This window comes from Netta rufina (assembly GCF_964035555.1).
Source record: "Netta rufina genome assembly, chromosome: 3".
Taxonomy (NCBI): Eukaryota; Metazoa; Chordata; class Aves; order Anseriformes; family Anatidae; genus Netta; species Netta rufina.
Window position 1 is genome coordinate 45,660,311 of NC_140125.1, and position 26,477 is coordinate 45,686,787.

General features: G+C 34.2%; 1 protein-coding gene across 1 annotated transcript in view; it reads left to right on the forward strand.

Annotated features, from left to right (window-relative positions):
• Positions 1–26,477, forward strand: part of WDR27 (WD repeat domain 27) — a gene marked incomplete at both ends in the record, with an annotated part of 119,164 nt that overhangs the window by 18,875 nt on the left and 73,812 nt on the right. The window contains 7 exons of the mRNA XM_084284414.1: positions 483–586; positions 2,107–2,196; positions 7,966–8,087; positions 8,668–8,801; positions 11,862–11,959; positions 12,289–12,410; positions 23,253–23,350. Coding sequence (XP_084140540.1) covers positions 483–586; positions 2,107–2,196; positions 7,966–8,087; positions 8,668–8,801; positions 11,862–11,959; positions 12,289–12,410; positions 23,253–23,350 — 768 coding nt within the window. The remainder of the gene's footprint in view (positions 1–482; positions 587–2,106; positions 2,197–7,965; positions 8,088–8,667; positions 8,802–11,861; positions 11,960–12,288; positions 12,411–23,252; positions 23,351–26,477) is intronic.

A 26,477-nucleotide genomic window follows, 5' to 3' on the forward strand; every position in this document is an offset into this window, starting at 1 on the left:
TTAGATGAGCATTTCAGATGATTTTCAATATTGGTTTGCATTATTTTGTGATGGATTAAGCTACTTAGCACTTACTGTTTTGTTTAATACATTGTTAAATAGATAAGTGTCACTCTTGCTTTTATATATACATGGACATTTTTTTTTCATATTGCTTACTGTCACAAGGTAGTTTGTGTTCTTAAAATAATTTCACTAGTTAATTATAAATCTTAAAAAGTTTGATTTTCTGTAAAATTCCATGTTAATTCTTGATTCTATGAATTTATAGCAGTTATAGAAGTATGACAATTTTTAATTTGTTCTGTCCCTTATCCTGGATTTAACATAAATTCAGGGAATATAACATAATATTCAGGGAATATTTACATAAAGATACTTACAATAACTCCCCAAATAACATTTAGTTCATAATTGAAATTACTACTGGTTTTAGGTATTTCAATATTTTTCCTCTCTTTCTCTCTTTCCCTTCTTTGAAGTACACGTAAAGAATATCCTTTGGAAAGTTCTCCTCCAATCAACTATGAGAGAGAGATATCTGTTACTTGTAAACCAACCCCAATCTCTTGCATTCAGTATTCCGGTATGTATAGGTGTTATAAAAGGTACTCTTGCTTCCTTGTGCAGACAGAAAAACAAAATTTGTGTGATGTGGTTTATTAAGGCCATGGATTTGCTAGGCAAATTCCCAGAAAACTCTGGCATCTACTGTCTGGTCATAATTTTTTAACTTGCAAATGCATGCAAGCTGCTTACATGTATGCAAAAGGATTGTAATTCCTCTCTGACTTACATCTTGTTTGCTTTTGGACTTGTTCTATCACTTTTCCATTACAACTTGAAAATTAGTAGTCTAATACATTCTTTCATTACGGAAGTTTATCTTCTGAGACATTTTTTTAGTGTTGTTAGAGTGTATTAGAGGCTGAAATTCTTTTTAAAAATAATCAGAATACTTCTATTTTTTATGTAAAAAATATTCAATTTTTATATATAAACATGCTAAAAAAGAATTGTTGAATATAATCCAAAGAAGAGTATTTTTCTTAACTGCTTTTGAGAAGTGAGTCTTGTCATAGGTTTAGTCATTTCCAATCCATATAAATAATACTATACAAAAATAACTTCCTAGTTCAGCAATCAAATGTATCACCAAGTATATAAATATATCAATCTACACTCTGCAAACCACAATGCATACAAAGTATTTAAAAATGTGTATCTTTATAAATATTTTGGGGACAAGAACAATTTTAATCTTCAAGAAATAAAAGCAAACCAGATGCAATCAGTAACTTCTAAAACATACTTCAGCCCTAAGTGTTCCCTAAAGACCTGGAAGAAATTATTTTTATGGCTCATGAAGGAAATCAGTTGCAGAGAGATCTTTTGTAGGAATGCTCCATGATCTTAGAATTAAAGGCTCCTTTTTAGGAAAACAATATAAATAAGTAAATAAATAAACCAACCAACCAAACAAACAAAAACAACAATCAAAAAAACAACACTATAGTTTTGGTAATACATTTTAAGGAAATACGCTTTTACTTAATCTGAGTAGGGAACATTTTTACATAACAGGGTTTAACAAAATCTTTTTTTTTTTTTTTTGAGTAAAAAAAGAAACATATGATTGTAAGATGTGTTCTGTTATTGTTATAGGTCTTTAAAATATGTTATATTGTCTTTAAAAAGTTATTGAGAGTGACTAATATGTGCTTTTTTAATACATATAAAAAGGTGACATAACTTCTAATATGAAGATACAGAAAAATGAGTGTAAGTCAGAAAATAGATTTATATGACTGCGAAAAATTTATGCACTGAAAACGTTTAGTACTTTTCTTTTGGTAAAAAGTGAATTTCTGCCATGTGATGAATACCTATTGTGTGAATGTCAGGAACAAAATAAATTAATATGTGTACAAATTCCTACCAAATTCTGCAGTGTGAGTTTATGACATTCATACAAAAAATGTTTTAAATGTGAAATGAATACCTAGTGTGTGTTTTGTTGTAGTGGCATGTGATTTTTATGAATGAAAGAACAGCACATTATATCCTTGTTGCTTTCAAACTTAAATCATCAGAATCTCTTTATAGGGGATGGAGAGCAGCTGGCTTGTGGGCTGGTTGACAAGACTATACTGATATTCGATGCCAATCTCACCGATACGTGTAATGTTTTTTCAGGTAAACTTATGAATTACATAATTAAAAGGATAGTATACAATTGTGTTTAACCTAAAGTGGTGTATTAATTAAAAAATTCTACTTACATTACCCTGAGAAGAATGGGGGTGGGAGATGCTTCTGATTCAGGAAGCATAAATTATTTCTCTGACTGGTTAATTTTGCTCTAGAATTGAACTGCCCACCAGTTTTTCAAATTTCTCAGTTTTCTGGGAGGTAAATAGTAGCAATGTATCACAGTATATATTACAATCTGCAATGTGTGGGTGTTGTATGGATGTGTATTACAATAGTTAAGTAGAAATAGGAAAAGCAATATATTGCAATAATAAAAATATTGTGTATACTGCAGTAATATATTCTAATAGATTATTAGCCAAAAAATGGCTGATGATTTGGCAAATTATGTGATTGGTGTGAAACTACGTACTTCTAAATTTGAACTATTTGAAATAGGAGGAACTGTTCCTATGGAGAAACCCGTGCCTGTAAATTGTATGTGTGCATACATTTGTGCATTACTTTACATTCTAAAATTAGCCTTTAAGAGTTCTAAATTTCTATAGGCAAATTTTTTATAGCAGTAAATGTTATGACTAAAATTCATAGAGCAAGACTGACTTTGTGGAAGGTCATAATGGAAAATGCCTGCTGTTTACTAGTAGGCCTTATCTAGAATAAAAGCAGACTATTTTCAGTATTTTTAACAATTTTCAAAAATTATTTCTAAGTAAAAACCTTTGTTTGTTTGTTTTTTGAGTACCTTTAATTGTATTTTGTGGAAGAATCTGTGGAAAAAAAACAACACTGTCCATGGAAAAATTACAAAATATGAATATTGATGCTCAGTCATAGTATGAAGTGTGTTTAAAAATAGGAACTATTAAGAAGATTGACATTATTGATATCCTTGAAACAAATTGATAATACTTTTTTTAAACTGGCATCTGCCATATTTTAGGACTCTTTTGTATGAAATAGTAATATTTCATAGGCTGTGGTGTTAACAGACTTCTTAAGCCAGCTAGGCTTGGAAAGTTATCTTTGGTTTCCTATTAAATACATCTATGAATTCATCACATAAGAAATTGATGAAACCACACTATTTGGCTTTTCCCAGATCATGGTTTTCAAACACAAGGAATAATATTTATTGAGACAAACACAAGATATTTTTGTTAATTGAAATCAAACCCTTGGCAAAGCCCAAACTGCCAGCAGCAAAAACAGAATCATGGAGCATCTTGCATGTAGACTTTAATTTTTTTTTCTGCTTTTAGTCTGCTTTTTTTAATGCTTCTGCTTTTTTTTAATCTCTCTTTAATTCACAGACTTCAGTACTGTTATTATTAAAATGTGCCCAGTTGGGTGTGCTTTGAATTTTGATTTTTCTTACTTAACGAGACAACATGTTTTCCCCAGAGTAAGTGTAGCGCTGAAGTGTTATGCCTAAATATTCCCAGGGAGATCAAGATTATACCTGCTTAACTTCTCTTCTACTTGGGATCATTTAAAACAAAACAAAACAAAATACGTTAATAATGAAAGGCTTTGTCTTTCTATAAAATAAAACCTCAAGACACTGTTCCTGGATTCAGTTTGTGACTTGCACAATGAATTTACTCAAATTAATTGGTGTTACATGAAGAAAAACATTTATTTAACTTTATAGATTTATAGGGGGGGAGGGGGGGAGGGGAAGAGAAAAAAAGACCAAAAAGACCTTATTGCCCTGCCCATAAGGTGTATATTCAACTATTACCTCACACAAAGAGGAAATCATCACTAACACTGCCTCCATTAGTGGCCACAGTGCAGATCATGTCAGCCATTCCAAGGTGTATGTGATATGGAGATTATGTGATATGGAGATTATGTGCTACAGAAAGTGACAGTCATTAAGGTGTTACGTACAAGTTCTTTGTATTGTTTTGCAAAGAAAAAAATATATATATCTATAAACTGTTCTACTGACAACTGGCTTTGTGCTGTTAATTTCCTTAGTTTTTGCTAGCTGCTATTTAATTTCTTTCATTGATATCTTTAATTTTCTGTTCTCCATTCTCTTTTCTGATGCACTACTGAAAAGAAGTGCCATCCACATTACACTTCCGGGAGCATAAGAACGCAACCTGTGTGCACAGTTCTTTTCAAAACCAGTGTAAACTGAGACACTACTGTAGGGAGAAGGAATTTCAGACCATCAGTTACTTGTTTATTTCATTCATGTAGTTCTGCACAGTTTAGATTATCATGAAATCTTCTACTTTATCTTCTTTAAGTACCACTTTAAATATATCTACATTAAAAATCCTTGTTTGGAAGTTTATACATATATATAAATTTATTAATAAATTATTTATTATATATACTATATATATAAATTTATTTATAAATTATTTATATTATATTCTTTTTTCTGTAAAAACTTTGAATTACTCCTACTCAGTTGCACTCAATGGCAATTTAAATCTTGCTTTCTGATTGAGAAATGAAAATGAAAAGTATTTTATTAAACAAACAAACAAACAAACAAAAACAAGGCAGTAATAAACCTGAATATTGCTGATAGTTGAAAACACTTTTATAATGCTCCATCAGTGAAGAGTGGTGTAACAGCAGCAGTTTTACTTTAAGCCTAATCTATTCAGTTTTGTTCCCTGAAGTGCTCAGTTACAGTTTTAAGTGTCTCTGCATTCCTCTTAGTGTTGGCTCTTCAGGTGTCTGTGTCCTATTGTGAAGTGCAGGTGATGTTGGCCAGCTTTAAAAGGGTTACAGCCAGCACGGCCCTTTTGAAGAACTCTTTTTACAAAACCAGCTGCTGTCCTTCTCAATGTGTTTCAAGACTGGGGAACCCTGAGTAAAGCCTGTTTTGAAGCTTACTGGCTTCTTGCAAGCCAGCTGGCATCATCTTCCCATTGCTTTGGGATTGGGGGACCTAGAGTGAAGAAATTCTTAAGCTTTTTACACAGCCTTTCCAATTTTCCAAACCTCAGATTTTCCTAAAGTTTCTCATGTTTCACCACTTTGGAAAACTGTTTTGTATATTTTAGTCAGTATTATCCCCTCCTTCCCCCCCCCCCCCCTTTTTTTTTTCATGCAGATAATTTAAGGCTTCCAAATGAGTTTACAAAACCAAAGCCTCCAAATAAACTTTTACTTTAAGGGAAAAAATAAGTACAGTACTTACATATATACTTACTTACCCAGTACTCATGCAGTTTTCTGGTGAAAGTTTTATGGTTTTGGTAATTGAGAATTAAATTATCTTGTTTATAAACCTTTCTGTAGCTATATGTTAGCATAGAAGATTTGAATTGCTGAGGTAAATCGATTAGCTCTCCTGTAATTTAAAATGAAAATATTTCATATAAATCTTCCATTGGCTAAAGAGAAAATGTGCACAAGAGGGCAGCATAAGAACTTCGAATGTTTTAAGTTTAGATGAGATTTTTTTTAGACTTCATCTGGACAAATTAGGAGCATAGTATGGGCCAAAGTTTTTTAATTTAGTTTGGATATATGTTCTTCTTTTCTGATCTTTTTGATCAGTGTCAATATAATTTTAGAAGCATATAACAATTTTACCTTTTGGATGATGTCTGTGACTTTTGAAGTTCTTTCTTTGTAAGTTCCTGATCTTGTTTTTAACTTTGTGACACCAAAATGGTAAAGTCTGATTCTTGCCAGGTCTTTTTCCTGTTATAGAGAAACTATAATACTTTAAGCCATAATTTTTGAACAGGTTATTATTTTTTATTTAACTAATGAGATAGTCCTGTTGAAGCTGCTGTAGTAACCCTTGCATTGTGTTTTTCCAAAAACAGCTAGCTCAGTAATAAAAACCTAATGAATAAAACAAAATATTGCAGCTTTTTGCAAGGTCTTAAGTGGCCTCCAGATTATATCTAATACATATTCTGTCTAACATCAAATTTGATTACCATCTAATACTCAGATTTTTTCTGTTGGCTAATACTGTAACTTTTTCCTTAAAACTGAATTTCAAGAATGTTTCTTGAAAATATTCCCCCAATGACTTTGAAAAATGAGAATGAGTGTTGTTTGTGGATAAGTTAGATTGCTGATTCTTTTATAACTGCTGATATTTCTTGCTTAAAAACACTGAACTTTGAAGTTAGTATCAGTTGTTCTGTGCCTGAGACTTCTAGAATATGTATTTATTTGCCATAGCCATGGTGAGTTTCTGTACTTTTTTGGGAATCCTTCTGGGACTCACTAGCTTTGCCTTTCTGACTTTCTCCTTGTAAATCATCATCCCGCTGATTACATTGTTTTCCTTTGCAATATCTGGTTGTTTGCAGCTCTGAAAAATCAGTACCTAAGCACAGGAAGTTTAGCCTTCCAAATAAGGTTCATATGAAGCCTGACTCAGATCCTGAAGCCCTTTGATGCTAGAGTAAACTTCCTGGGATCCATGAGTTTACTTTGGGCTGAACCTTTCCAAAGAAGTGCATTTTTTGCAGACCCATGATAAAAAAATTAACCAGGCATTACAAGGTCCGGGCTGCTGAATTCAGTTTTGCTGGTCTTCCAAATCTCTGTTATTAGGACTGTGCAGAGTCAAAGCAATCTGGGATGAAGCAATTAGGTTAACTTATCAGTCAGAGCAAAATAATACATGATCATCAATATTGCGGACTAAATACTGTTCTTCAGGCCTCTCCATGAACCAAATACGGGCTAGCAGGCAGGCGCAAAAAGCTGTAGTCTTATATGAAAATCATCCTGTTTGCCGTTTGGCCATTGCAGCAGATCATAGGGCTCTGGACCTTGACCATCCTAGCTACATTTTGAAATATTTGGTAGCGATGTTGTCGTTGATAGTTGTTTCATTCACTCTGTCAACAAGAGGATGAAACCAAATGAAACTATTCTCTTAACATCCTTGTCTGGGTAGTCTCTTTCAGACTGGCATTTAGGTCTCTGTGAATAAAAAGAAAGCTTTTCCAGACATTAGGAGTACTGATTAGAAGTATTACAGGTTGATGGTCAAGCTTCTGTTTTCCATGGAAGGGTCCATTCCCCCCCCCCATTATGGAGTAATTGTAATCCAATTCAGGGCTAATATAACTCTGAGACAGTCAATATTTAATGAAAAAGAAAAGTACAACAATTGTAGCAGAAAGGCTCACTATTAATGACAGCAGCCTTATAACCACTAAGCACTTCTTATTCAGTCTGGTGTGGGGATAAAATTTATTAATATCACTGTGGCAGCAAAGATCTGTAAATATGTTTTTGTTGCTAACTCATAAGTATGTTTCTTTGCTCTGTATTTGTCTAGCACCATGTTGTAGTTCTAGCTGAGTCAAATCTGAATTACAGGAAGCTGAAGAAAATTTAGCTACTAGTTTGTATTCTTTTAAAATGTTAATGTCTTTAAAACTTAAATGTTTTTTTTATGTTATAAAGCTTTCATAAAAGCCCCCTTATAGCAATGGAGACAATATCTTACAAATGCGTATGAGATTTCAGGTAGAATATCTTGATATTTCTCTGATCTTATTTCATTTAGTGAACTTTGATTATTAATAAGAGATACTTTTTTCCATATATTTTGATGGAATAAAAAAACAATCAATGAGTGGTTTACTGTTACTAGCTTTAATTCAGCCATTTGAAGCCTGTATTTAAAACGAATTTTAATATTGTGTATAACTATATTGAAACAATATGATTAACTCTGGAGAAATGTATAAATGCAAGAAATGGGCTTTATGATATTTTCATTATTATTTTTATTAGGTCATGATGGTGCAGTTAACTCTGTTGGCTGGAGTCATGACAAGAAGCGGTTAGTTTCTGCATCAGAAGACAGAACCGTAAGGGTCTGGTCAGTCTGCAAGAATGAACCTGCCCTAATTCTGGTAACTAGAAACTCCTGTTAGGTTAGTTCAGAGGACACTATTTTGCACTTTCATCTACTTGTAATGGTTCCGTAGAAAGAACATATGGCCTGATTTTCAGAGCTACTGACTGGTTGTCATTCCGACTGATACTACGATCCAGGTGGACTCCCTTGACTTCAAATTAGGCTTTCATCATGACAATTTGTGAAAAAAGCCCGGTAGCCAAGTCTAGTAGGTATGTCAGGAAGTTTTGGTTTTAATGTCTGCTATGTGTTTTCTATTTGCCTTGGCTCATCTCTGCTTCATTTTAGTCTACTCCAGAGTTTGGATGGAAGTTTAGTGTCTGAGGCTAGATTGTATTACATTTAATTGGCTATAAACTATTGCTATCAATTATACTGCCAACTCATTTAAGCAGAATGAAAACTTTGTTTTGAGATTAATAGACATAAAAACTAGGAAGGGCCACTACGTATCAGGTTAACCTTCTGTCATGTGGTCAGATTAACAGGGAGATTATGTTTTAGCACCAGGTATCTCAAACAAAAAATATTCAGTGTCTTAGAATCTGTTCTTACTAATATATTTTTTTTAACAGGGCAAAGGTATGTTTCATAAGGCTATACGCTTTGCACAGTTTTATTTTATGGATGCATTTATATTGCTGTGTTGTGGAGCTGAATTTCATCTATTAAGTTTCCATGTAGACACAACCAAGGACGACTTAAAACAGTGAGTTAAATCTTTCGTTAACAGAGCATTGAAAATACATGAAATACTGTTTGATCTGATTTTTTTTTTTTTTTTTTTTTTCTGGGAGGGGATAAGGGGGATAGGATAGTTTGGTAGAGGAAAGAGGCTATCTTAGGAAAAATATTATAGAAGAAAGAATTAAACAGATAGTAAAAGCTAATAGTAAAAGGTCTTTATTCTTGCATAATTAAAAAAAGGGAATGTCTATTTTTATAGTGCATACATTATCTGGTGCAAATAATATTTCTATTGCTTTTAATAGTTGGGGACCTTCTGAACTTTACTTTCTGTCTGTTTACATTTTACTGTGCATTAATATATTAAGTCACCTTTGAATAGCTATTGCAGTTCCTTCTGTTATGGGAGTATTTCTAAATACATTTTCTTTCAGGGACTCCAATATGCTCTGTCTCCTACCTTTTATGTTAAATGGAAGTGGATTGCTTTCATCACTTTCACTGGCTTTCTACCTTTTATGTTGTATCTAATTACTTCTTCTATTAACTTATTTTTCCCTTTTGTTTCTTCATGGTTAGGCATTCTTCGTGTACTTTTTACTTACACTGTTCTATTGATCATTAAGTGGCTTCTTCTTTCTGATCTGGAATCATTTTTTTGTATTAAATCTGTATGATACACTTTTTCTGATCTTTTAGTTCATAATTGTAGCTGAAGTGTTTTATTACCCTTTTACTAAGTCTCTCAGCTCTTCTTTTGCTCTTGCTGGCTTTCAGCAGTATTGTGTATGCTCACGTATAAATGTATCTGTTTAGACACAATAGCGTTTAAAAAACATTGAAGAGATATTTTGCTTTGTTTTATATTACCACTATAGATCTTCAATAGAAGGCAAATAGACTTTGTAGTTGTAATCTTATTTCTATTAGTCGATACTGTGAGTAGTGTCCATTTGTGATACTGAACAGTACTGAATCTGATTTTGGTTTGTAAATGGTTCAAAATAGTTGATTAATTGTCATTTTCAGTGACCTCCCTGGTTTTACTGTTAATCCACTGGCGCTTGTGATCCTTTAACTCATGTTTATTGTCAAAATCCTTAATTGAGGCAGTTGCTGTGGCTTTTACTTGTATGGTTTTAGATGTAAAAGACTGGTCTGAACTACCTTTAAACTAGCTAGTTCAGTTGCTAGACGTAGAATGTGGTATAGACATAGAACCCATCCATGAAGTTTTGCAAGGACTTCGGCACTGATCTTCCTCTGTGTTTCTGAAATTACTTTGTTAGAAGTGTGTAATATCCTGATATAAAGCTGTTAATGTGTGTAGGATTGTGCTTATATCAACACTTCTGTTATTGCCATGTTCTCAGTATTCCTTGATGGATTAACACTAACTCAAAAATATGCAATTAGACTCGCTCAGATGTTAGTAATGCTAAAAGAGCAAACATAATTGTAGACATTACAACAAATCCACAAACTAGTCTGAGGCCTGGTTATATGCATCTATTAAAAAAAAAAAAAAAAAAAAGTACTGAAGGTTAATTTGCTTTGACATTTTCTTGTGGCTTCCTTCCAGTTCATTTCCCAGCATTTCATTTATGAAATGCTGTGTCATTCCTTTTGTTTCTCACAACTTTTTAATTCTACCTTCTGAGTCAAGTTTGGAAGAATGCTCGAATGGAGCTGAATCAAGGAAAAGCTACATCTAACTCCTGAAGTGTGCTTTATACTTTTAATTAGCAGAGCATGGCAATGCCATCTGGCTAACCAATTAACTGTTACTGTATTTCAAATATGAAGACAATACAATAACAAATCAGTGTTTCTCTGCCTAGAGCTTTCAAAGAACTACCCATAAGTATGAATTAGTGAAGCACCACAACAACTTAGTTAAGAGGTTAAATATTGGTTCAGCTTTAAAACTGGAATTAAGAAGTGGAAATAAAAAAAAAAAATTTCTTTATAAATGTCATAGAGGATATTTACTGCGGCTCTGGGAATAGAATACAGATCTCTTTACTTCTACAACTATGATTAATCTCAAAATTATTCACCATCTAAACAAGTTTATTTATGTTCTCCAAAATTACTGTTGAATTTCCACTGTCATCAGCAGTTGCGTATGCTGATATAAAGAAGGGTAAATTATTCTGTTTAATTTCTTTAAAGTTCTTAATTACCTTTAATTTGCACAAGAATTTGAGCAGAACAAAATATCTGTGAGGTTATCATTTCATTTTTATAGTTAGTTTCATGTGTTACTTTAAAGATAAGAAACGGCAATTTAAAATTAAGTTAAAATGAAGGAAACTGCCTTCCAGTAAAAGAAACATTGCATTTTAAAGCCATTATATAATGTCTACTACGATGAAATGTGAAGCTACTAGCTAGCACATTTTATAGATGGGCGAAGAAAAGGCCATGGTAAGTGGATTTAAAATTTAGCATGCTGTTGATAAATAGAAGAGTGTTAATTTCAGGTACATCTGTTAATATTTAACAAGATCACTATATTCATGCAAACAACTTTAAATCACTTTAGACTTCTTAATAAAATGGACAGTGTAGACCAAGTTCAGCAGTATGATAATATGAATGTTCTAAGCTTGGTTCCTTAGAGCTTTAGCCATTAGTTCAAAGACCTGAAACACTCTTTGATTGTCTCAGAAAAGAAATTATTCCTGTAAGTGTGCCACCCATGGACGTTTGTTAGATACACTAAAATGGAACTATAGTACTTACAGTTTCATTGGAATTATTTTAATGCATAGAAGTGTCTGCATTTGGAATACAATATGGAAATTTTGATTTCTGGTGGCGTGTTGACACTGCCTGGCAGAGTGATGTTGATCACAGATTTGTCTTATATGTATGAATATCATGTTTCTTTTCATCTGAAATAGTTTAGTTACCAAATTTAATAGAATTCAGCAACAAGTAAAAAGATCTGTGGCTTTAATTTTAATAATAAAATAAAGCATTTTGCTTTGTTTTGTAATTCCAATGGGATTTTACTGGTGGCCACATATCATTACTTATTTCATTAACGCTAGCATTCATTTGATATTTTTTTCAGATACAAACAGAGAATTTTTTGCAAATTGATCCAGAAATTTCTCATGGCTTCAACAATGGAGATTACCAGCCTTTCAGCAGTAAATGATTTCTACTCTTGTATCTTTTTTAACAAATTATTATTTTTTTAAAAAAACAACAAACAACTTTGGATTTAATGACAAGGAAAGAATTTCAGTTAAAGTAATTAACATTTGATTCTTTCTTTTTTACTACTCTTTTTCTATTAGTGTAGAAATACCATATTTTTTGTGATACCAAAGTTAAGCCTTTGTATTTTTTTTATGGCTAAGATTTGTGATTTTTGCATGTAAAGCACTAAATACAACAGAACCTTTATGTGTTATATATATATATACACAAATATATATATATATATGCTTTAATTTATTTAGATCAATTTTGCTTTAACACAGAGAACTTTGCAGATATTGTTCTTACAGCTGGCAGCAACCGAGCATTGGAAGTTTTTGACCTCAATGAAGGCCGAAGCACAGCAGTGATTCCAGAAGTTCATAGTAGATCAGTCCATCAGATCTGCCAAAATAAGGTTTATATATTGCTGTATACTGATAGTACCACAAGGACCTAATTCTGTGTGATAAAGGCATGTCTGCAGACAAGATCTCATTCATTCTCTTGTGGAAAGCAAGCAGCAGTAGGAATGACTGAACAAGCCTGCTAGCAGGGCAGTGTATCTTACCCTTTGCCTTACTTGGGCCAGACTGTAATACTGCAGTTCAATAGGAACCATTAATTGTAAATATTTACAATGTTTGTAATCTGCTAGCCATTTTTATAGCTTTTAATACTTTCCATATTTTTGACCTGCATTTTTAACATGCTGTTTAGAAAACAGAAGGCTTTTCCATGCTGATTTGTTGAAGTAATAATGTAGATGTTATTTAACATTCATACTGAATTTTGATATCTCAAAATACTCCATGACAAAGAGGAAACCAATTTAACACTCAGTTCTTGCATGGGGAAATAAAGGGATCTGTAAAATTCTAATAAGTCTTATAACCTATTCTAGCATCTTATTGTATTCTTTTTTTACCAAGGGCCAAAATTGTTATATAGTGTTCTGAGTGTATTTCTTACACTAGGGGCTACATATTCCTCCAATATTCTGCTCCTGACATGGGAACAAGAAGTTTATCATTTGTGTATTTACTGATATCATCATTGTTATTACAATTAAAAGCAAAATATATATATAAAAAAAAGTTACAGCAACAAAACCAAATCTATCAAAAAAAACCCCCAACAACCAAACTTTTTTACAACAGCAGAAGGCTATTCTCAGAGTAAATTCCTATTCCTATTGTTCTCCTTCACTGTTTATAACTGCACTGTGTATAAATAGGGTTTCTTACAAGTAGAGGTAGCTATAAGCTTCTTAGATGTGCAAGTTGAAGAAGAAGGTGAGATAAAGGGCCTTGTACAGTTTCTTGACCCAAAAGATTATGTGAGAAAGGAATAAATTGGAAGTGATAGGAGTACAGATTTTATTCACTCTATTATCTAAGAGTTTATTGCTCTTATAGGGAGGCTGTCAATCTTTTTTTTTTTTTTCTCCTGCTATGAAAATTATTTTCTTCCATTTCAGAGTATGTTGTGTAAAGTAGCCATAAAACAGCCTTAAGCCAAGCAATGGTTTATTTTTTTTTTTTTTATTTATTTTATTTTAGAACAGGGCCTTTAGAAAGAAAACAATCTGCACATAGTGGCATATTATGTGAAATTTCTTCTACTGTGAAATGCCCATGGAAACCTGGGCTTTTTTTTTTTTTTTTTTAACGTTTTGAATAAATGTTTGATTTTTTTATACTTGAACATTTATGTATCCTCTTGAAAAATGGTCCATTTTAAACTGTGCCATAATTGCTTTCCATGTTACTTGAATCTAACACTTGAAATCAAAGTCAGTCCTGTAGGCTTAGCAAGAGATTGAAATCAAGTCTTGTGAGCAAATAGCATAATGCTATACTGCTATAATAATTTATAGCGTGGGCTTAACATACTTGAAGAGTAGATGATCTTGAACTGTTTTTCTCCTTTCAGCCTGATTTTCAGTCACTTTTATGTTAATATATCATGCCCAAGTATGTCATGATGGAAATACACTGTTGCATCCTGAAGGCTTGCAGGTAAAAATCATCAGGGAGGAATCATGAATTCATAGCCTTTAGAAAATGCCATTAGAAGGTAAACCAGTACAAGGTGCTGGGAACTGAGGAGAGCCATATTTTTCAGAAAATTGGCTTGGATTTGCCATTTCTCAATCAGTTTTCTTGTTTGTGCTTTTAGTACTTGAAACCAAATGACAAAATATACAGAATGTGCAACTTACTTTCTATGTAAACGAATGATAGGTTCCTCTTGCTAGTTTGTTGAATCTCATGAGAGAATTTAGGTTTGTAGTCTTATATGTCTTATGTAACTATTCTATAAAGTTGAATCCAAAGTCATCTGTTTCATTCAGAAATGGAAAGAAAAATTGCTCAGTATTACAATGGAGTGGATGGCTTTTAAACCCTCATCTTTGGGCTTTTTTTCTTTTTTCTTTAGATGTGAAATTTGATTTGAATGTTTGGAAATCTATTCCTGTACATTCCTGCTGGAATGCCTACTGTGTTAGGTTTGGTTGAGTATGGCTCTTCATTCCTATTTGGAAAGCCCTTGCTTCTGTGGGTTTAAAACAGTTCCTTATTACTACTTTTGTATAACTCTGTGGGTTTTCCTGAGCGACGTGATCTGGTAAAACACTTAAAATTGTGCTAACTATTTCAGTACTATTTGTTACACACACAGGCTTAAAGTTTTGGCTTTTCTTTTTGCTTGGTCAGCTGAGTGGCTTCAGGTTATTTAATCAAGAAAAACATTAAAGCTGTGGACAAGTATTCTCTTGGGAGAAAAACTAGAGACGTGGTATAACAAAGAAAATTGACCATTTGGGGGAAAATTATAGATCAAGGTTCTCAATTATTTTTTCAGTTATATAAAATTAATACTTTAGATAGGTCTGTAGGAAAATTATATCATCAGCTCTTTTGTTATATTAGCATAACTTCAACTGTTAGAGTAAATATAACTTGGAACATTTGCATTAAGAGAATATGCTGAAATAATTTATAGTGTACACATAGTATTCTGCATATTTTTGTAATTCTATATCCTGTTTAAAGTGCAAAATACATTGGAATCTAAGGACGTGACTACCTTAGCTACTGGGGAGGGGTGGTGAAGTAGAAGCAAATCTGTGGAATGAAATAGTTGGTTTTAAGGAACCAATGCCCACACCTTAAGATTTATGGAGGCTTTCCTGTAGGTTTAATGCTCACTACTGATTGCAATGCATTATGTATATTCTTGAAGTGCATTTTCTGTTTTGGCTTCATGCAAAAACAAGTGAGTTCCCACGCTCCAACATTGCTTTTGGATGCAACCTGAACAGCATTAAGTGGGAGAGATTGGGAGTTTGTTTTTAATAAATAATAATAATAAAGATAAAATATATTTAGAGGATCTTTATAAAACACTAATGAAGATCTGGTTGAATTAAATGTGGGAGAAACCTGTCTGCAAGTTCTCTGTTGCATTTATGGGGGATTCTAGCAACATACAAGACCAGCATGAGATTAATTTATTGCTGAATAATACTGCTGTGCAGCTGTAAGCAAGCACATATAACTTGCAGTGTAATTACTTTACATAGTTCTTTTTGTCAGTTCTGGAGATTAGTTGCAAGAAATGACATTGATTTATCTCAGCCTTCAGGGTACTTGATTAAGCTTATTTTATCACTTGGAATATGTTTTTTACTGTAGACATTGTTTGATGTATGGTAGAAGAGTATGCAGAATCTTCTTCCTGAACAATTTAGGAGAAAATTGCAAATATCTATATCTATATATCTGTGTGACTTTATATATATATATATAAAAATATAAAATACTTGGCTGCACTGATGTTTATAAAGTATATCTCCTAGAAGATGGAGTGCTAATTTTTACTTAATGCAACCCATTTTAACCAATGTCTGTGAATCTTGTAATCTTGTTTCCTTTTAGAAATGTATTATTCTGAATATGAAAATGTATTTAGAAGATAAGTGGGAGTGAAAATTAAATAAAATTGTCATATTACTTGTACGTGCATATAACCTGCTGCTGAATCAGTTTCTGTAAAGCTACTCCTGGATTATGTGTGTGACACAACAGAAATTTAGAATGTGTTACAGGTAAATGTTCAAAAGAACGTTCAAATATTTAAACATCAACTAAATCTCAGAATCTGTGGCCTTACTCTTCTGTCTAATTTTGAAAATCTCCCTCTTTGGCCTATCAAAGAGAACTAATGTAAAAGTCATCTTTCACGAAATTATTTTAAGTTTAGTTATGTGTAGCATATCCCGTGTTGCAGAGGCAGTTATTAGTACAATAAGGTCTTGCTTTATTAATGATATCCTGAAGATGACATACTACTCTACTGAACCATTACTTGCCACAGCATAGATAAAGAAAGCTGTAGTCTAGCTACAGCTTTGAGTAGCTTTGTCTTTAGCTTTAGGAATGTGTTGAATCATCCTGACTATAATTACTGTAAAATCAGACCATACCCTTGCATGAGATAGAGGCTGCCAATTTTATTACAGCTGATGAAAACTTGTCACTTATCTGAAACATGAGCTGTGCAAAGAAATCTCTGTTCTTGCTAATGTTTTGTGTAATATTGCAAATTAATATAGAGTACATGCTCATTGCTCATACAGTGTGGGGGGAGAGAGAGAGAGAGAGAGAGAATAAGTACATGGAATGTTTCCTATTGTAGGCTAGGAAATTGCTGCAATCATCCCTCCTCTTTTCAGGTGAAATGTGAGTATGGTGGTTGTCCTGCCCATTCCTACTGGCTCTTCTTTCCTGGAGAAGAAAGCAGTAGCAGCAACAGGATGGGACTTCTAACTGGTCTTTTATCTTGTCACTGTTCTCCATTTCACACTACACACCTACAACCACTTTCATTTTTTTTCCTCTTTCTCCTGTATGTAATTCCCCCTTCCTACTGTATTTTTTTTTTTTTTTCCCTCTTCTGGCCATCCGCAGCCATGCAGGTTACTGTTCTTTCCAGAGCTCTTTCCAGATCCAGAGCTCCTTCTGCCCTGATTATGTCTTCCCTCTCAAGTCCTTCAACCTCGGTGTCTTACAGAGGTGACAGGTGCAAGGACTGGAAGAAAGTAGCTTTGGGGAGGTAATGTCCATGAGGAGTAAGGGAAATGAAGAGAGCAGCATCACTGAAGCTCACTCACAGAAGGTTGGGATTTCTGTTTTAGTATGAAGAATAATTCTAAGCATCTTTAAATGCAGTATCAGTTATGAAGTCTAGTCATTTTAAACTCTGCTTTTAATGCAGAGGAATACTTCAGAAATGAAAAATTCAATAGTATAATGCTGAAGAATATTACAAAAATTACATGGATGCTGAGGAACAAATAGTCATTATTGAATGCCAGAGCAGAGAGAGGTGTAAGAAAGAAATCTTGGCTAGTAAACCTAGACAACCGTGTTAGTAAGAAGCTGCTCTGAGTTGCTACATGTTATAGTGAGATGAAGAATAATGAATGAAGTGAAAATGTATTTGCACGCTAGCATCGTGTATACTGCTGTACTTATCTTTTTCCTTTATCTTTCTTTAACTGTAGGAATAGCTGGATGTCTTAATACCATGCTGTTTAATTGTTTAATTTAAAAACCTTAAATTGCAACAACGGTTGAATGTAATGTGGTGTCTGTGTGTGTGTGTGTGTGTGTATATATATATCATATATATATATATATATGATATATATACACACACATATTGTGTATGTGTATATATGCCCACACATACATAAACTTATTTTCACTAAACCTATTCATCTGTTGTATAGAATAGAATTCTATTCTATCCATTGAATAGAAGTGTTTTCTTCAGGTCTTTCCTTATATTCTACAGAAGAGTATTTTTGTTGTGAGTTTGTGTTATTTCATCAACATTACACAAAGGAAACCAGGGCAAGAATGTATCAAGCATCTCTTGAATGGAACGTGGATATTCCAAAGCTTACAAAAAGGTCATTTTAGAACTATACTTGTGGGTCTGTGTCAAATTTAAAATATTGGTTGAAGAAAAACACTAGGAGAAAAAGTATAAACTGCACAAAATCATAAGACTAAAACTCATGTAAGGAAGACGTTTTTCTGCATAGCATGCTTACTAGAAGGTTTTTGTTTATATTTGTACTGCTTTTGCCAAATCACTTCCTGGTTGTCACCTAGTTTAGATTAGTAGAGTTATTTAGGATTTGATTATATACAGAACCCTTAGGACTGGATCCAAAATAGTGCAACTTAGGTACTGAAGTCTGGGAGAGAAAACCACAAAAGACATGTCTAGCTCTTGCAGCTTGAGGTATGATTAAAGTTTACACAATTAAATTACTTGCAGAACTGTAGGCCTTATACTGCTTGCTTTGAAGTTCTATGATCTTGATTTAATTGAGCATATTAATGCTTATTAAAAATCTCAGCGTATTCTTGTTTTCTTAGCAAAGCCTCTTGGCACCAAATTGTCCTCAGTTGTTCAAGGACATGTATTCCACCAGAACTGCAATCTAAGTATTATATTCTTTATGACCTTCTTTTGCACCACTTGCACTTCCAGTTTTGTTCTCTGTGTTCACTTAACACTCTTCCCCAATTGCAATGTCATCTTCTTGTCGTGTCCTTGTTACTAGTTGACTGAGAGATGCACAATATTTGCATGCATGCCTGTTCTGAATGACACATGTTGGCTGGTTAGTGGCTTTCAAAACAAAGTCACTTAATGGCTGTTCTGGTTTGAATTTTTGTATGCTAATTACTCATTTACATGTATCTTGTGGAAATATAATTATCACTAGACTTTTATTTCTCTGTCAGATTGGATTTAAACAGGGGAGCAGGTTAAAAAATTCTAGATGAAAATCAGCAGACCGTATAGTTACTCAATTTCCTAATGAAACCATGTTTATGCTAATTACAGTCTTCAGAGATGTGGTGATGATACTGCTGTAGCTTCATGAAATAGCTTAGTTTTCAGGTCATTTGCTCAGAAAATGGCAGGTGGAGGTTCACTGCTCTCCTCCAACTGAGGATACTGATGGAAATCATCCACTTCTCACTGAAGTGAACCTTCACTCTTCCCTTAACCTATGTCATGGTACACAGGGCAGGCTTCAGAGAGAGAGAGGGAGCAAGAGAAAGTGTGGTGTAGCATGGAGGAAACAGCCACCTGGGAGGGGGATGTTCTGGTTTCCTGACCCTACTCTCAAAACTGCTTATGACATTTTTTAGTGCAGGTTATTACTAGATGCTAGTGGTGCCATTAAGCTCCCTTTGATGCAATGAGCAAATATTGCTATTCTGGCAATAGTAACTTCATCACACTTTGGCAAATAGTCTTTAGAGGTCTTACACCAAGCCTGACAAGGTGAACATCCTAAGCTAATTATAATGGATTTACATTGCCTTAATTTCTTGTTTTTCAAACAGTGATACAGCTTGACAATTTTGTTTTGATACATAAGATCACCTAAAGAGAAATGTTTATTGATGATTGCCGAATTATTACTTGACTTTTCATGGTTTCTGTTGGAGCCATGAGTGTTTTGCTTTGTATACTAATGTTTAAGTCACGTAATAAAATAAATCGACTGAAATATCAAAATTGTGTTCCTGTTTCTCAGTTTGGAAACCACTGAGATACAGAAATGGGTGTCAATTTGAGATCAGGTTATGCAGATTCGGAACTTTAGAGTTAACAGCACAGTTGTACTGCTGCAAAATGTACTTTTTGAGCAAGAGTCCATCATCACCAATAGCAAATATTTTGAGGGTATTGTGTCCTACCAGCAAGCACAATTAAAGAATACATTAATTTTCAGAGAAACAGCAAGGTTTTTGGTTTTCTCTCCAGGACCTTTTTGTTTAAAAGTACATTGGTCTATTTGCTAGGAAATGTATATGATGAAAAATGTAATAAGAAACTCAGAAATTATATAGTATTTGAACAGTCAGCTAATTTTTTCCTAGCTGTGGTGACAAACCTGTCTGAAGGTATGTATTTGCCTGTAAGGTGTGGAGTGCTTTCTGAGATAGCTATTGATTGATGCCTTTAACATAAGCCAACCAGACAGTTCAGATGATATTCATGGTATTTATATGTAATCAGTGAATTAGATAGGCATTCTGTTGAACTGTGTCCTTTTAGGGGAAGCAATAAATATAGATTGCAGAGTGTGTTAACATATACTACTACTTTGTATTTTAGGATAGATTCTCATAAATTAACAGATGATAAAAAATGATAAAAACACGAAGGGATAAACAACATTCAGCTTGCATAGTATCCCAACTAGTATACTTTTTATAGCAATACTCAGTAGCAATTGTAGTTCGAGGATACAAGTATGGCTTTAGATTGGAAAAGTATGTTACTGACAAAACATCAGGGCAAGGACGGAACAAATTATTTATATTAATATTTGATCACATGTATTACTGTTCATGCTTCATAAAGTAAAGGAGTGTTGCTGGAAGTAAATATGCACTTGTCTAGAGAGTGTTTTTTATTAGACTCTGTGATGACTGGTGACTGAAGAAAGAAATGGTGAATAATTTCCAAATCACATAAATGAGGGTGCTCTGTAACTTAATGAACATCATCCTTTGGACAAATATTGTCTTTCTCTCTTGCAATTATTCTTTTTACAGAATGTATATACAGAGCTAATGTGAGAATGTGTAGGCTTTGTCTTTGTTAGAAAATCAGTGGCACAGTGTATTTCATTTCATCTGTTAGAGCAGGCTGTGGTAATCCTTAGTTTAGGAAGTGAAAACTCCTATAGTCTTTTTAGTTCTGAGTGCCCTGCTTTGTCTTACCATTTGGGGAAATTTCTTGAAAAAGTACTGGAGCACTTTCCACCCATACGCCAGTTTTCGCAAGGAATAGAAGATTCCTGGCAGTCAAGAACTGATTGCGGGAAATGGCCTTGAGGTTTTTGTGATGTATTCAGCCAAATCAAGAATGTGAATGGTGGGGAAAGGAAAGAAGGCGTTCCAACTGTTTATATTTAGTTCCCTGGAGAAAGAAGTTTGTAGCCAGTAAAAAGGTCAAGGTTTGCCAATGTGGATGTTAAAAAATCAGAGATTTAAAGATAGACCAGATTTAATTATTTAAAGGTATGAAGCCAAAACTGCTCCTGGTATGAATGAGTGCAATTACTACTGAAGTCAGTGGAAAGTGTGCCCACTTATGCCAGGGATAAACATGGCTTATAGTTAAATGTTGGACTACTCTGGCTGTATAACATAGTTAGGCTTTGTAAAGATAGTTGATTGCTTAAGGTTTTCTATTTTTACTTCTTTTCAGATTCCAGATATTATTTTCATCTACGTGAGGTGTTCCTCACAAAAAGTAGCTTTAAACTAGAATTTGCTAAAAATGTTCCCTGCTGATATTACATATCCATTTTCTGCTTTAATATGAACAAATTTTAATTGATTAGTCATTCTATGAGTGCTATAGTCCTCTAATTAATCATTGGAATACATGATTTACTAATGAATGGCCATTGGCCATTTCACATTTGTATAATTGGTCAATATTTTGGCCATGCCTATGGGAAGGTGTAAAATTAGTTTGTTCTGATGACATGAAACTTCCTTGACATGCTGTTGGGCAATATTCATATGGTTTGCTGTCCTTTAGTAACAAGAAAGCCTTGAATGAAGATAGAAAATACAACCTGAAACTTCCTTTAAGGATCTGTGAAAGTATTGAGGTCTTGCTGCTTTTAAAATGTTTTTGGGGTGACAACCTTTCTTTGAAGATCTTAATGATTGTGAGGATCATAACAATTGTTTTCTACTGCAAACAGATGTGAAGTTAAACTAGTACATGTTACAGTGAGAGGCTTTGGGAATTATGTTTCTTTGAAGGGTCAGCTGAAAACTGATGAATAGTAAACATATAGAATAGGTCTAGGAAGTTTGCATAAACTGAATCTTGCCAGCTTTACAAAGCCAAATAATGCTTCTGAAGTTCTGATAAAATGTTGTTAGAAGTAGATGAATCCAGTAACCCAATGGAGTTGAGAATGCCATAGATCCCTTCCCCTGGGCCCAGCCAGTAGTGAGGCTGAACTTGTGTTCCCAGTTGGCACATCTATACACATACACAGGTCAACACAGACAAAAGCACTCAGCACTCACACAAACATAGACATCACTGACAGCCGCATCATTTTTCCCTCTTTGGCTGATTTGGATGAAAGTCCATTAGTGGGAAGAGTGGCTTAGATAGAGACTGTCCACTAGCTGGCCCTGGATCTCTGCTATCTCCAGCTGCTGGCACCAGGGTAAGCAAACTCCTGAGACCTGCAGCCCTACACCAGCTGCTGGTGTAGACCAGCAGCCTTGCACACGCTTAGGATTACTCCAGGAATGGTATTGAGACTTTAGATGTGGTTCATCTGATAGCTGGTCCTGGATCTTTGCTCTTTCAAGTTGTCCCATTCAGCTCCAACCCCCTATTCAGCCCCCTCCACAGGTGGGTGGGTTCCTCAGTTGTTGACCCTCTCACAATATGGTCTCTCTGGCGGTTGGCCTGGGCCTTCTGGTAGCCAACTCTTCCAGGTTCTTCACTTTCTGAGACACACACACTTAGCTACCAAACCACTTCACCTGCTCACTGGCTAGCTTAAAGTTCACTAGGGATCATGTGCTGGCTTAATGTACCCTCTCTTGCCTTAGTTGCTTACATCTCAGATCCTTGGGCTCCTATTACCTGTGGTCCAACTCCACTGCTGGCATTTAATTTCCCTCACTCCAGTCTCTCTAGTAGCTGGCACTTAGACCAACAGGCCACCTGACCTGTGGTCCCCCACCAGTTGCTGGTACCCAAACCCTTAAACACTCTAGTACACACAGGCCCATAAAGTCTTGTGCAATCCCAAAATGTTATGCTCTTGAATACCATAATTAACTCCATACCCATAGGCATTTATTCCTGTCAGTCTGTTTGGTAACCAAGAGAACCTCTCCTTTTGACTAATTTTGGTGGGTGTCATCCCTGTCTCAAAGGGCTTGTGGCTATCCAGGGACAGCCCTGAGAGAAGTCGAGGCAATGCTGCATTTGTCTAAGAGCATTGTGGGGGACCCTCCACATGCCAGTGGTCCTCTGTGCTCCTTTGTATGTGTGCAGAAAAACTTTTATTCACACAATCTAACAAACTATATATTTATTCTTGAATGGACAAAATATTTAGTATCACGAGAAGAGTTATTTGAAAATAATTTTAATATTTCAGGGGTCAGCATTCAGCACTCAGCAACCTGAAGCTTACAACCTCTTTTTGACCACGGCTGTAGGTGATGGCATCAAACTCTGGGATTTAAGAACTCTCAGGTAAGGCTGAATTAGGTACCTTGGAATAAAAAGGTATGCTTCGTCTCTATTCAGAGTTGTCATACTTTCTGTGGTATACTACTAGAAACTAGTGTGTGGAACCAGATCTGCAATCAGGCCTTTAAAAAAGTATTATGCATATTATTAAGGGATACTGGGCTAACTAGAATTTACTTATTTTAACAGACCAAATGTAATGTTGAGTAGATTTTTACCCTTTGGTTCCTCAGTTGCAGTTACTTATGTGAAAACCATTAAATAGTCAAGATTTATCGCCTATGTCTTACCCACCTTACGGAGATCTAATCGTATATATAAAATAGTATATTGATGCTAATGGTATTTCCAAAACAGCATGTCATTACTGCTAAAGGAGGTAAAATTTATGACCCAGCTTTTAAAATACAAATGCAATTGTAACAGCATTATTATAAATCATTTATACAGTTCTATAAATATGCATAATACTCTATGATAAACTCAGAAAAAGATGCTGCACTTCTTCCAGAAGCTTTTTGCTGTTGTACTTGGGAAAGCTATGGGACAGAGAGAGTGGCAGGGAGGGAACACTGCACAGGAAAGGAAATACTTGGGGCTATCTCTTTTGTGCAGGTTTTTGTGCAGGAATTATATTTAAAAGAAAAGTGATTTGAATGGGAAAGGTTGCTTAAGTCTGTGAGAATAATTTAATATTTGCTTTGTGCATATGTAAACATACTTACTGATTTTTTCTTTACTTTTTTTTTTTTTTTTTTAATTTTTAATATTATTATTCTGATATTGAATTTCTGTTTAGGAATGCATAATGGTTGTTTCAATTATTTCCAAATTTCTGTGGTAAGAATACATTAAACCTATAGGGGGCACATATGTTCTTGCCAAAAGCATTGCTGTTATTACCTGTACTGAATGTCAGAAAGTAATGAAACTAGAGACTGCTGAGGTTGGAATCCATTACCTTCTTATGTTTTTCTAATAAGCAGTTCAAACTGTGTTTTTAGAAGAGTAATGAAAAAGTAGAGAGGTTTTCACAGATCACTTATCTGTCTCTTCATTTTTAAATACTTATATAAGTAGAGCAGGTGAATGGTAAAATAGTTAAAGTGTAAAATCTGTGCAATCAATTAAATGAATATGTCCTGGGAAGAGGGGAATAATTTATATATGTTCTTGCTCCATATTTAATTTGGCAAAGTCAGTGTATTCTAGTGTCTGCTGAGTTCTGCTAGCCAAACTTCAAAAAAATTTATTCAAGTCCTTAATTATCCATATTTTCAGGCTGTGCTATAGGTATTGTGTAAATATGTATGCTTGTTTCACACTACAGAGCAATCAATGACAGTAACCATTGTAGAGGAAAAAATAGAGCAAATAAATCACCATTGTGCTATTGTTTGTAACTTTTTTTTTAAATAAAAAACAACAAATTTTTAAAAATGAAAATTTCCCTCATTCCTCTGCCCAGAGGTTAAATCTTCTGTATTTTAAAATCTACTTTTCAGTTCTCATAAGGGAGAAAACTGTTCACTTTTTCCTAATATGTTCACCAGGTGTTTTTTACATAAATAATTTTGAAATGGTTGAGCTTGGAAAGCTCTGTCTGAACTTGGAACAAGTCTCTACCAGAGTGCTGGGTGTACTATACAGTTACACAGATTGAAAACTTTTGCTTTTTTGTTCATAGGTCTTGTCCAATCAAATCCAGTTCATCCCTTGTACTTAGAGGAGAGATTAGTTCCTAAACAATCTTATGGTGGGCCAGTTCCTTTAATCTCTTGAAGTTGCTGATTTGTAAAGGTGGTGCATCTGCCATTACTGTATTTTGAATGGTCCCTCTGGAATGATCTCTTTTTCTACTTTTTTTTTTTTTTTTTGGGGGGGGTGTGGGGTGGGAAGAGGCATTGCCAGAATAAGTTCTAATTTTTTTATTTATTTTTTTTAAATGAAGTCATTTTCCAGTGTTTTGAAATATAGCAAAGGTAAGTCAACCTTCTGATTTGTACTGTTTGCAGAGTTGTGGGTAGTAACACTAACTGCAAGTAACACTAACTTTTATTGTCTGTTCATTTTGTTTTCAATATTTGCCTCAGGCATCCACAGTGAAAACTGTTTTTCTTTTGTTTAATCTGCTTATTGCCCTTAATGAATTTTATCCACTAATACTATATTTAGTGATACTATAAAGTGAAAAATGCTGATGAAATGGGAAAACTCCAGAGCATAGTGCTCTGGAAAGCTGCAGTTGAAATCATGGGAAATCATTTTCAAAGATTCTGCACAATTTCTTCCTTAGTTGTTTCTTTAGTTCAATTTATTTGATAATTCATTTTTTTCATTCTTCTGACTTGCATTGCTTTTATCATTATTAACTGAGGAATCACAGCAGAATGCTCAGGTTCTTTTTTGGTCCTTGCTTAGAATAAATCTTCAGACACTTTATCCTGGCCTGCAGCTTTATAGGCTTTGAACACAGTGTTTCTTTTTTCTTTTTTTTCTTCCTTTTTTTTTCCCCCCTGAGTTCCACAAGACTTTTTCCATTCAGTCCGTATTATCAAACTCTTTTTTTTTCTTTTTCCCCAGTGAAAATTCATTTATGTATGTTTTCTCTTGTTCTTGAAGTTGGTGAAAGTGTTTTTGCACCTTCCACTTTCATCATCCTTGGTGGATAAAGCTGTAAATCCATCTGCATCTTTCACTATGGATGGTTTGGAGGCATTCCAGGACTACTTCAGAGAGTGCCAGGAAGTCTTATGGGTTCCTCTGAAGGTGGTACAAGAAAAGACATTTAAACTTCTGATGTTGTCAGCCAACCTCACACAGCCAGGTCATCTTGCCAATAAATGAGGGAATCTTGGATGCTATTAGTGACTTTTGGACTTAGACTCCTGCTTCATTTACTTTGAAATGCATGGATTTGTAAAGTTTCATCTGAAGATTTTGAATATTTGTATACTTCTCCCGCATTCTTCGCTTCATTATAAATGTAGCTAAGAAAAACTTCAGACAATCTACAAAGCAGCATAAAGAACTAAGGAGGTTAGATCTTTTTGGAAGAAGAAAACTGGCTACTATTCTTTCAGGTTACAATAATGAATTACCAGGCTTTGTGAATGCATACAGTGGGGTA